The sequence below is a fragment of the Falco peregrinus genome, chromosome 10 (genome assembly GCF_023634155.1).
Source record: "Falco peregrinus isolate bFalPer1 chromosome 10, bFalPer1.pri, whole genome shotgun sequence".
NCBI classification, from domain to species: domain Eukaryota; kingdom Metazoa; phylum Chordata; class Aves; order Falconiformes; family Falconidae; genus Falco; species Falco peregrinus.
This window is the reverse complement of record NC_073730.1, coordinates 8130318-8143325: the sequence shown is the minus strand read 5'-3', so window position 1 is coordinate 8143325 and position 13008 is coordinate 8130318. Positions and strand designations below refer to the sequence as shown.

General features: G+C 51.7%; 1 protein-coding gene across 3 annotated transcripts in view; it reads right to left on the bottom strand.

Moving 5' to 3' along the window:
• PBX1 (PBX homeobox 1) overlaps positions 1 to 13008 on the bottom strand; it is a 133855-nt gene that overhangs the window by 20693 nt on the left and 100154 nt on the right. For all 3 annotated transcript variants that reach the window (XM_027792166.2, XM_027792167.2, XM_013302282.3), the window contains 3 exons: positions 7010 to 7254; positions 3957 to 4147; positions 2878 to 3013 (listed from right to left, as the gene is read on the bottom strand). In XM_027792166.2, the coding sequence (XP_027647967.2) occupies positions 2878 to 3013; positions 3957 to 4147; positions 7010 to 7254 (572 nt within the window). The remainder of the gene's footprint in view (positions 1 to 2877; positions 3014 to 3956; positions 4148 to 7009; positions 7255 to 13008) is intronic.

Below are 13008 nucleotides of genomic sequence, written 5' to 3'. Positions count from 1 at the left end.
GTGTCTAAGTGACTAGAAGTGCATGCTGAATGGGGCTAGTGGGTTTATTTTAAACAAATGTAAAGAAGCAGGATGAAATTCTTCACAAGTCATGAGGACGGCTGAAAATGATGGCCCAGACCTGAAGGCAGAACGAAGTGGTGCCGCTCTGCTCATGCCAGTCCTGGCAAAAGCCGTTTCCCTGCGTCTGCAGCAGCGCAATGGATGAACCTCAGAAAACTCAAAGGAGATGTCTGAGCAGTGGTCCTTGCAGACTGTCAGGCTGATATCCTGGGATCAGTAGTATGAATGCTTGACAGAAAGGTCACTTGGACAACTTTGGACAAGGTGTCTGGATAAATACCCTGAAGTATGTATGTCAGAGGTTCAGCACAGTGATAGCATAACTTCAAAGTCTGTGAAACCAGGCTGTGGTACCTGGCCAGAACTGCTTCCCAGGGAAAATGGCAGGGTACCTCCCAAAGCACCACGGACCCAGCGTTCCCCAAATCCTGCTCAGTACTCTGCTGATGGTAATCCTGTTCACTTGTGGACACTACGTTGCACTAAACAATTTCAGAGGAGACATGGGAAAATTCAACCTACAGTTTGGGAAGTAGCTCTCAGCTGCTTCTTCAACAACACGAACACAGAGAATCAGGAATGTCTTCTCACATGCAGGTCTCTAAGCAGAAGACAACTTCCAGCCGCTACTAACCTCGTTTGAGAAATCTCATCAGGATGAAGAGTATGGGCAAACGCCAGAGGACACTGCAACTCTCCAGCGCTCCTAGGACTGCTTGGAGCTGCAACCTTGAGCTAGCAGCTCAACCTCTTTGGTGGGACTCCAAGGACATTCTCCCTTTGTGCTTACATCAGTGCTCCCCCTTCCAAATGGACTGTCCAAGCACCAAGACACAGAAGACAAAAGACAATACTGGAGGCTCGTCCTGGGAAGCTTATGATTTTTTCCTCATCTTAGGGAAACAATTGTTTTGGCTTGGGTGCTGATAACTGAAACCTCTATGTTTTTATTCCTGTGATGCTTTCTATCTGCAGTGCTCCTAGAGCGTTCAGCAGCTTCTACACAGGAGTCACTTCATCCACCAATTTATTTGCTGCTGAACTGCAGGTACCCAATCCTGTGCTGCTGCAGAGCAGGGAAAAGAAAATACAACCTGCAGAGACTCAGAACAGCACCCAACCTAGATCTGGGAGCACACGTTTCAACGGCACCAGGAGCAGGTGCTGTTTGCAAGGACCTCCATTTCACTCGGTCCAGCTTTCTCATTAACGACACCGTGCTCCTTTGTGATCTTCCCACTTGGCCATCTCTCTACAACAGCTCTTCTGGCTTCAAATGCTGGAGCCGGTGGGTGAACTCTGAGCGCCACAGCGAAGGAAGTCAGGATAAACGGCCACCACAATCAATCTCCATCTTAAAACTTGTGAAGCAAAGAGCCTACCTACCCTGGTCAGCCTTCTGAGTTCAGATCACCTCTGCTCATGACTTGCACAGATTCACGCTGTCCCATGTTCCCACCTCAGCAGAAACAGAGACCTGGATGTGTGTTTTTCTACCTTCTTTGGATGAAGAAGGGTGGGAGATCCTGGAGACAGGCACAAAGCAGCCTTGATACAGCTTGATCAAAAACTACGATACAGCACGAACAAAAAAAGTGTAGGATTTCTCCTGGGCATTTTCTTTTTGTGAGAGAAAAGTTGTAAGTGTGAACAGATGAATTAAATAAAAGTGAGAGGGGAAGCATCAGGACAGCTGTAGTTTTACTTCAGCCAATATGTGCTATCTCTCGTAGGTAACTCTGGGCAGAATCAACGTTTGGGTCTTCTGACCCAGGGGATGCAACTGGAATCACTCAGCAGGCGTTCAACACGGTGATGACACCTACCCTTGGATCCTGTTGCTCCTGCTGAAGGCAGACACGCTCTCACAAGGACACCAGATGCTACTGCTGTCTTCAGTTTACTCAAGCGACGAACAGGCATGTGCCTGGGGCTGGGAAGCAGCCCAAGATGGGGAACGCAATGGGAGCCTAGAGGGAGTGCTAAGCTCACATGAGGACAAGCCTACCAGAGGCTGTATAGATTGGCTTTCAATCACACAGCTTGCTCCAAAATGAGAGGAAATAAAGAAGGGCAGGCCCGAGCAATGTACAGCTGAACACTTCAAGGACTGACTACACTCCTCACAAACCCCAGCAGCTCCCAGGTCAAAGCTACAGACTCCAGAAACTATGTGGCTGCCTTGAATGTATGGAAATAATTCGATTTTTTCTTGACCACCTTTCTTTGAGGAACAAGCAAGTCAGGGAGATGTCGTGTTCCGCAGCACAAGAGCAATGACAAAGAGCCATCACCCTGAGAAAGCCCACTCTCCTTGAGCACAAACTATAACCGTTAACCCTACCTGACCCAAACCCTTCCCACCGGGATCTTGTCCGTTCTACCTCACCATGCAAAATCTGCGCAACTCTTCCTACTCCCTTTGCACCCCTTGGCTTGATGGACTTCCATCACAAAGAAGCTCTTCTTGCAAGCCAGCTCAGCACTGTTTCCTTGAGGAGAAGACTTTGCTTCTGTGGGTCTCACACCACATTCTGCACTGTTAACACTCTGGCTGCACACACAACCGTCGCTCTATGAAGTCTTCATCCCTTCTAAACCCTCTCCCAAAGTCTCCTTTTCCATCCATGCCTTCAGTCTGCAAGTCTGCCATCTGCTCTCCCATCCACTTAACGCTAACTTGCGCTACACTCATTTAGTAATTAAATGCTCAACACCGCACCATGACTGACTTGACCGTGGTCCAGGGTGCCCTTCGCCGCGCCAAGGTTTCCCATTAGTAGCCATCTTTGCTGTATTTCTGAGCTCTCTCACCTGTGAGACTGTGATGCCACATTTCTTGGCTAGCTCTTCTTTGGCTTCCTCACTGGGGTAAGGGTTGCTGAGATGGGAATAGAAATACTCATTCAGGATTTCCGTGGCCTGCTTGTTGAAGTTTCGTCTCTTCCGCCTTGGCATGAAGAAAGAGGGGGAAATAGAAGGAAAAGGAAAGGGAATCAGTGCCAGGGATTCAGAAATAGGAATGCAATTTTAGATACCCTGATTTCCCCCACTTCTCTCCCTCCTTCCCCTGCTCCTGGGAGCATGGAGTGCAACAGATTCATGGCCTGGAAGCTTCTCGTCTGCACCTTGCTGGTGACTCCTCTCTCGGCACCTTCCAAAGCAAATTGTCACTGTATCCTCCAGCTCCCAGAAGAGTCTTGAAGTTGGCACCCAGCTCCTCCACCTGGGAAGGTGACTCCCAACACCTGGCTACCCTGGCCAAAACCATCACTGCTACTCTGCAAAGCTCCATGCTGAGAAAACAGCGCTGGATATATCCTTGGGGAAGCCTGTTCCATTTACAGCTGCATGTTACATCTGCTACCTCTTTCCTCGTACCCCCAGTGTGGCTGCCTCTCCTCCCAGTCCCAAACTGCAGGCCAAGCCACCGGCTGCACGTAACCAGCTTGGGCAGTGGAAGAATTCTGCAGCAGATCAATAATCTGGGACAACGGAAACAGAAGGAAAAGAACAGGAACCTAGAGGGGGCACGATGGGCTGGCAGATTAGCTTTCAGCCCTAACTGAAGTGCCCATTTTCACCACAGAGGTTTGCTGCAACAAGTCACAGAATTTCCTTCTGCCACAGAAAAAAACAGAATGTGCAATTCTCAAGGTACAGCTGGGAGCCTCCCTGAGACAAAGGCTGGATGTCTTGAATTGCTGTCCCCTACCCTGCTGAGCCACAGACAGCTAAAGGATAAGGAAGGTAAATAGCCTCTGTGGCTCAAGACCAAGAGGCATGGCCCCTCAGATGGACCTGAATTCACTCTAGAACCTCAAAACAGCTCTCCCAGGCCTGAACAACATTGCACAGCATGTGGGGAGAAAGGTTTGGTGGGGTGAACTCACCGTGCATCCAGAAATCGGGAGCGCAAGATCATTACGGCTTCACACGTGCTTTGCTTCAACTGCATCTGGATGGAGCTGAACTTGCGGTGGATGATGCTCACCATCCGCTCTATCTCCTTCGGCGAGATAGGTCGGGTCCGGCTCTGCTCACGCAGCAGGTTCATCACATGGGTGGTGAATTCGTTGCATGCCTGGGATGGCAAGAAAAGCAAAAGAAACCCCAGGATCGGAAGGTCATTCGAGGGCGTCAAGGATGGAGGCAATGCTGCTGAAGGAAGGAGACGCAAGTGGAGGCCTCAATGGCTGGGGCTTTCAGAGCAGACCCAGAGCAAGAATGTGCTGGCTCTCCAGGGAGATGTAAATTTCTCTCGTCTGCCAAGCAGAGAACTTGAGAGACTCCCCAAAAGTACGCTGAGAAAGGCAGGAGCCAATTTCTTCGCTCTCAGGAATCATGGATGGAGCTGGGGCAGCTGAAGCTTTAGGACTCAAGTTAAGCATGAAGAAGTCCCAGCCACTGTTTTTCTGGATGTGACTGGTGGAGGTCTAAGGAGGACCATGAACCTTTTGACCCACTGTCCCTCCTCCCACTGCCCCAGCCGGACCCCAGCACCACATATCCTGCAGAGCCCCTTGTGCTTCATAGGAGCAGCTCCCAGAGAGACGCGGCCCCGCTCCGTGCCCTCAGCACATCAGGTAAGACAGAAATAACGATAATAATTAAAACCTGAGTGAGGCAGGAGCCCTGACAAGTAAGGACAACCAGGTAACCATCCCAATTAGTTTGCTGCTGGCACAGCACTGCCTGGCCGCTCGTGCTGTCCCCACGCTGTGCTGTGAGGATAGGGCCGTAAGAGGAGTCAGGGGGACAAGGGAGGGATTTTGAGGCTGGATGAAGGCTACTTCATCGCCCTCTTCTCCACCCCCATGACAGGACCCTCTGATTCCCAGAACCAAGCCCTGAAAACCAGGTTGAGAGCAGCAGTCAGATACCGATGGCTTGAGACGCCTTTGGTGCTGCTGGGGCACAGGCAGCTGCTCTGGGGACAGCATCCGCAGCTCCCACTCCATGATGGGGAAAAAAGCAGGGGCAAGAAACACTGATTTTTGTGGACTGGCGACATGGGCTTGACTTACTATCTCCCACCCCACCCTTCCAAGCTGAATGCCCACCCGCAGCTCAGACCCAACAAGGAGACATCCCCGAGGCCAGCAGAGCCCCTCCAATTGCCCATCACCAGCGCCAGCTGACAGCTCCCATCTCCCGGGGTGAGCGCCAGCTACGAAAGCTCTCAGCCGGCCGCCTCTGCTCCCAGATGCCCGAGCAATTTCAGCTCATCTCCTCTTGGCGTGAAATAAAAAGCATTAAAGGCAAAATTGCCGATGAGCGCTGTGCTGTCACAGCAGCAGGCAGATGCTGTGAGACGCCAGGCGCTGAGCTCCCCCAGCCACCAACTGTGGGACTGGGGAGGGGGACGGAGGTTCGGTGGCCCTGAACCCTGGCTTTGCAGGGCTGCAGGTGATGATACGAGAGATGTGGACCGGCACAGCCAGCTGCAAAGGAACTCAGTGGCAAAACTAATCCTGTCGGTGGGCTGCGAGGAGGAAAGATGTGGCCCATCTCACCCCATGGGGCTGGGGTAAAGGCTTCTCCCACTTGGGTGCCCCTTTGGGGAGCAAAATTGATGCAGAAACAGAATCAAAAATGCAAAGAAACAAACCTCCTGCCCAAGGGGAGGAAGGAGCAGAAGGTCCTTCCCTGAAGCCTGTCCTTGGCTGTGCCAAGGGTCTCTCCTTGGACCCGGGTGGCAGAGGACAGAGGGTCTCTCTCTCCTTCTTCAGCCTGGAGGCTGAAAGATGAGCCCTGACGTGCTCTCCACTCCTACCCACATGAGATGTCTGAGGCTCCCTCACACCACACCACCCTGTCTCCGTGCCTCGAGGGAGTGGCAGCAAGGCTGTGACAGCCACCAAAGGTCATCCAACTTACCCCCAGCCTGCTCCCTGAGCCCTGCCACTGCCTCCTCCTCTAATGCTCTGCCAAAATGCCTTCCATGGTGTGACCACACTTGGCTTCTCCAACACCAGAGCCCTGTCTGGCCTGGCCACACTGACTCCAGCTCCAACCCAGGCGTGTAGGTCTGAAGATGGCAACCAGCAGCCTCAGCTTGGCAACGCGGCTCCTGAAGGATGAGATCTTCCAGTGCCACCATGCACGCAGTCAGCCAGGTAAAATGGGGGCTGGGCTGGTTCGCCCATACAGCCCCCAGCCCCAGTGGCCGCTCATAGCCCTGTCACATCGGCAGAGATGGCGTTAAACCAGACCTGGAACCCTGCCTGGCCCTTGGCCGCGGAGCCTGCCCTGCACCCAAAAAGGAGGGATGCTTCCTCGCTTGCACTGCATAAACCACAACCTTGGGGTAGAAACCACACTCAGCACAAGGCAAGCCATGCAGCAGCAAAGAGAGGTCTGCAAAACATCTGGAAGCATTTGAAAGAAACCAGTTTTGATCATTGGCCTGTGAAGCTTTTCATGCAATTGTCAGTGTTACCAATAGCTGCATTCATGACCCAAATAGTTGGGGTTTTTTTAAGAATAATTTTCCACAAGAATTTTTTTTTTTTTTTTTAAAAAAAGAACTTTTGAAGCAGAAGAAATATTCAAGGAAGATTTTGATTCAAGCCTTGCTTGGAAAACTGCCTGCGCTGAGGCCAGCACCCTGAAGAGGACACCCCCTTCACAGGGCCAATTTTTGGCAAGGTACCAGGGGCGGAGTGAAAAGCTAAAATCAAAGGGGCAACCAGTGCCGAGCCTATTCTCGTGCCACATCCCAGCACAACCACCCAACCCTCCCAACCCTAAAAAAGCATGTTTTCACTCCAATATCAAGCAACAGTTTGCATTTGCCTGTGTGCTCCTAACAATAGATGTCAGTAGCGATCCAGGCTGTGCACATCCGCACCACCGTGCCGGCACTTCTGGCTGCTCCGGCTCCTGCTCCCACCATCCCACCGCCACCAGCACCCCTGCCTTCCGCCGCGAAGGAGCCTGTTACCTGCTCGTACTTCTCCAGCTCCGTGTGGTAGATCTGCCGGATCTGGGAGAGTTTGGCTCTGTAGTCGGAGTGCTCCACCGAGTTGTCGGAGCCGGCTCCTCCCGAGGCAGCAGCAGCAGCAGCAGCGGCAGCCGAGCCACCTCCTTTTTCAGGGCCTGCTACCCCCTCGGCCAGGAGCATGTTGTCTAACCGCATCAGCTGGGGGTCCGTGGGCTCCTCTTCCTGCGCCCCCCGGATGCTCAGCACTGCAGGAGACACAAAAGGGAGAGCAAAGCTTGAGTTGCGCCAAGGGCTTAACTCAGGAAAGGGGATGCTCAGCCAAAGGGGATGCTCAGTTCCCACCAACGGGGCTTTTCTTCCTTGCTGGGTACCCCAGCAGGCAGTCTGTACCCTGGTGCCCCAACGCCTGTCACCAAGCGCAGCTCCTCGGCTCTCCAGCCCAGCAGCAGCGACGGGGACCACTCCAGCTCCCCACTCCCCTCCTGGCCTCTTCCCTCCTTCCTGCAGGGAAGAAGTAGGGCAGAACCGGCAGAGAGCTCACTGCAGAGCTAACCCAGAAAACCAAGCTTTGTGCTCGAATGCACAGCAAAACTGGTAGCCACACCAACCAAAAACCTAAATACATGTACCCGTTCTTGGTGCCAGAAGTGATAGGGACCATATCCCGACTCAAGCACGGAATGGGAAGGTGGGGGTCTCTAGCCCAGACCTCAGCTCACCCAGGGGTCCTCCTGTGTCACCTAGCATGTCATTTACAGCCCGATCCTGCACCATTTGCATCAGCCCTCAACCCCAGACAGCGGAGGAAGACGCACAGAGCCTAGGCCTGACTGTGCCTCAGTTTCCCCATCTTTAAATGCAGATGGAGAGGGCTTGTGAGGCCATGCTTTTAACCACGCAGTGGAAAAAAAACAAAAAAACCCCGGTAAGAAATATAATTTTACTCTTCGGAAAACACCTTTGTTGTGTTTTTTTTTTTTAGAATCCAGTTGTTCCAGTAAAGTGTAAACCATGCTAAGAAAAGGGGAACAGATAAATGAATCCTCCTGGAGCAAGTTTCCAAGGATAGGATTCTCTTCCCCTCTTTGTACTCTCCACCTCAATTACTGCTTGAGTAGAAGTCCTTCTCTTGCGAGGACTTCCCTGGAAAAACCACATGTGAGCATCCCGACCGCTTGGGATGTCCCAGGTCTGAAGGATGGCAGTCCCCCACGTGTCCCCCGCGCATCCCTGCACGGCCTGTGTTTGAAAACAGAAGCATAACCTGAGATTTCCGCATGCACACAAGCACAGGTGTGTGCAGCTGCGAAATAAATAAAATAAATCCTTGGTGAGCAAACAAAAAAGGCATTTCCTAAGAGAAATCAATCGTATTTCCCCATCTCGTCCAGCACAGGAGCTCAATGCATTTTGTAAACATGCACACACACCCCCCAAGCACACGCTCACGCACACGCACATCCAGAGCTGGGTAACGTTGCGTGGATTTTAATAAAGCTGTGCCCACTTACACCAAGATGAATTTGACCCCCTGAATCTGCAGCACAAACAAGAGCAAGTGATTTTCCCTGTCATTTAAAAAACAAAAACCAAACAAAGTCTAAAATCAATTTGCAATAAGGAAAGTAAAACCAGGGCAGCTAAAAAACCCGGGCAAAGACCGAGTATGGTCTTCCTCACTCTGAAATAAGTTAAAGATACAGCTATTATCAGTATCAGTATATTATCAGTATAAAATGAAAGTTAAAAGGCCCTGTTGAGGTTTGGGTAACACTAAAAAGAGCTTTTTTAAAAAGCCTCAAACTCTATGGAAATAATAACTTTCAGGACTCTAGCATCTACTGGCATTTCTGTAATTAAAACATTTGCTGTCAACAAAGGTGGGAAGGTCAGGAGGAAAGCAAGACAGAAAAAAGCCCAACAACAGTAAATATGCCAATAAGATGAGCTAATAATAAATAATTCCACGCTAGGGTGGATCATTTCTATACAGAGGGATGGGGGCAGAGTGCCAAATCTGGAGCAGGGTGCCAGTTGCCGAGCCCTGAGGAGACAGGACCAGCATCTCCCCCCACCGCCAGCACCCAGCTACACGCTTTGCCGATGAATAAATCCGAGAGGAGAGGTCAGCTTTCATCAAGAAAATGGTTTGGGGTCTTCGGACTGCAAACTGAAACAAGAGATAAAAATAGCCAAATTCCTTAAAAGAAGAAGAGGAAAGGGGCTGGGCTACAGGGAGGACATAAACTTGCTATGGAAAAAAAAAAAAAAAAAAAAAAGAGAGAATAAATTCCTATTCTTCCAGGACAAAAAAAAAAAAAAGAAAAAAGAAAAAAGAAAAAATTTGCTACATTAAAGCACATCAAAAGCCCAAATATAAATGGAAAGCAACACAGATTTTAAAAAAACCCAACAATCAAACAAAAAACCCCAAATAAACAAATCAAAAGCGGAATCGCCCAAACAGGTGCATCTGTATTTCAAAAGGGAAATATTTTTAGATTAAAAATCTCAGGAATCATTGACCTGACAGGTAGGCATGAGTGATTAATTAGTTTATGTTTAGAGAGCTGCTTCCTGATGAAAAGCACTGTATAACCCCTGAGCTTTATTACTGTGCAACACACACAGACCAGTACCCGTGGGGGTGTGCACCCAGAGCCCCCCCGGCACCTGTCCCCGCAGCAGAGACCCCAGCCCGGCTGGGGACCATTGGGGATGGTCTGGGTTGGGGTGCTGGCTCCCAGTAACGCTGGGCAGTAAATAAATGGAAAGGCCAATGTGTCTGAGCAGAACTGATGCTGCCTATTTATCCCTGGAAGGCTGTGCTCAGCTGAGGAGAAGACAAAATGATTATTTAAAAGCTCCTTTTTTATCTTCCCGGTGCCATCCCCAGCTCCAACGCACCTCCTGCCAGAATGCCCGGGGTGCTGGGCTCCCCAGCAGCACTGACCCTCCCAAATACCCCCTGTGGCAGGATGCGACCCCTGCTCTGCCAGCCGGGGGGGCACGGGGTGAGCCGCTACACCCGACCCGCAGGGCCTGGGTGGCCGATCGTGAAAGGCCCCCGCTCTCCCCAGGCTGCTGGCTTTCCCACCAAATTAAAATAAAATAAATTAAGCAGAATGATCCTCAGCGGTCCGGCAGCAAGCCGGAGCTGAGGGGCTGCAGGCATGCTCCCGCCCCTGCACTGGCATCCCCAGGACCCACCATTTGCTGCTCCTGATGGAGGAGAGGGGGGAAGAAAAGGAAAAAAAGGAAGAACAAAAAGAAAGATAGCGGCTGGCAGCCGGGGGGAGGAAAATTCATGCGAGACTTTCTGTCCTTGGCCGCTTTCCTGCTGGCTCGGCAGCTCCTGGAGCCGCAGCAAATGTCGCTAGAGGGTGCTCAGCCCTCGCCGAGGTCCCCCACTGCCCCAAAATGCGTTTTTATAGATAAACGTATAGATGCACACATGCAAAGATAGAAAGATATATATTATTTTTTTTCCTATGGATGTATTTTAAAAGCAAAGCCAAGCCATGTGCCTTGTCCCCTCCTGCACCACTGCAAACGCTGCTGGCTTGACCATGGGAGGGGAACCAAGGAGCACGGCTGTTGGCAGGGTCACCATCACCAGCAGCGGACCACCGAGCCGCCAGCCTGTGGTCTGGTCATGGATACCACCAGGGTCACAGGGGCCCATTCCAGCAACCGGGAAATGGCTCTTGGCTCACACTCTCGCTCCTTCACCCTCTTGAGGAAGGTATCACTGCCACAGTATGCAGGGGACATTGTCCAAGTCTCAGGCCTGGGCTGGCTCGGTGGCATGGCTGTGGTGCAGGACATGGGGAGGTGGTGGCAGGACTGGCCTCAGAGAATCAGGCAAGAAGATCAAGCTGAAGATAGCTCCCTGGCTCCTTGCCTGCCCCACAATTTAGGGACATGGAATGGAAACTGCATTGAGTCTCCAAAGCTTTCACATGCTCCAAGATGTTCCCCACCAACCTGGGGAAGCACCTGCAGAGAAACCAGCTCCATGCTCCCGTAAGATGGGCAGCCAGCACCCCACACCACAGTATCTGTGTCCGTTGTCCCCATGTGCTGGGGCAGCCACCAGTCTGATGTACAGCCGGGGGGGACAAGGGCCAGGAGACACAGCCCTTGCCAGACACGGTGCTGGCATACGCCTTCAGAACAGACTGTGCCCTGAGGACTGTGAAGACACCTAAGAAATCCAGAGGTAGGTATCAGGCTCCTGGTCCTCCACACCACCATCCGCTCCCTTACTTACTCCATTTTCCTGGGAGCATTTTTCCAAAGGGACCTGAGAAGCCAGCTCAGCACAGCAGGCAAGCACACAGCCACCTCTCTTCTCCAAAGCTACCCCAAAATGTTTCAGCTTAGCAACTCTCTGCTCTCCACCCCTTCCAAACGCTCCAGACCAGAGAGGTGCGTGGGCAACAGAGGCAGCATGACATCATGAAGGCAATCAAACGTGACGGGGGTGATGGCAGCAGCTTAGCAGGAGACTGTAGCTCAGCAGTCACAACAAAAAAGGATGCTCAGACCTCCAGGCTCTACCTTTCTTCCAGAAAGGTCAATTTATCCTACTGCCATCACTGTCCTCAAGCTGAGGAGACGTGGGAAGCAGGGCCCTGTCCTGGCCAGACTCCCAGCATGGGATATATCCACTCACAAGGGGACGGAGGCTGCAGTGGTACAGCATTTCCACCATTTCTTATCCTCATGTCTCCCCTTGGGTGCTGCTGAACGCGTGCACACCCATTCCCAGCTAGGTGCTGGCCAGGACTTCTGGGGTGGAAGCAGAAGACACCAGAGGAGGCTAAGGCAAGGTGGGAACAGCCTCTTCAGGGATGCAATAGGGACATCTTGGAAGAAGACAACAAGTGAAAGACACGAAGCCAATTCAGGTTGCAATGATGAAACGGGAGGTCCCCCAGAGCTGGTGCGGCCGCTGGTTCCTCAACTCTCCGCTGACTTCAGCAGTCAAAAGCACGGTCCTGTGAAATCTGCTGTGACTGCCTGGTTAAGATCCCCTCCTACTACATGAGCTGGCAGTTCCTCTGCAGCTCCGTTTGCTGACACCACCGGCCACAGGCCGGTCCCAGTGCCTGGGCATTTAAACAAACCCACCCTAACGAGAAACCTGCTGTGTGGTTTTAACGAGTACGGGAGGAGTGCTTGCCCTGCTGCCCGAGCTGGGTTGCTTCTGGATGGCTTTTCTCATGGTTGTTTCTGCCCATTCCCAACTTGCTGAATTGCCTTTCCAGGGGGACATTTTAAAGGAGAAGGAGATTTCAAGTAAATGATTGCAACTTATCGAAAATAATGTGCTACTTAGCATCGGAGACAAGCATCCTGGCAGGCAGAAATGGGAAGCAGTGCCGGAGCAGATGGGAGTAATTAGGTTGTGATTTTCAAAAGGGTTTTCTTCCCTGCCTCCACTGTGCCTAAGATGTACTGCGGGGGGGAACAACCCACCCAAAGCAAGAGTTTCAAGAGAGGCAGACAATTCCTCTGCTGGGCTGTGAGTTGGCCTTTGGTGTGACTTTCCTGTAGGGAAAGCAGAGATGCCCGGCATGTCAGTGCCACTGGTGGAGCACTGCTGGCTGCTCTCTGCCCTCTTGCACAGCCACAAGCAGGGCGAGATGCCTCCTTCCCCACCAAGGCACTCATCTGCCAACAAATCACGGACACCTCACCGGCACATTGGATGAATGAGCAAATCTTTCGACTTTAGAATTAGATCTTTCTCGATAAGAACGAGGATTCTAGTGCAAATCCCTTCCTAGACTAGTGCGTGCCCCTGCGGGGTGGTACGGACAATGAAGGCATGGCAGCTCCTCCCCAGGAACCCCAAAACTCCTGCACAGACGCACACAGTGCACAGCCAGGCTTGGAAACACACATCGAACATCGGCCTTCTTCCAGCCTTTTGCAATTTAACCACTATCCACGGTATTTGCTTGGGCTTGTGAAGACCAAGCTTCAGGAGT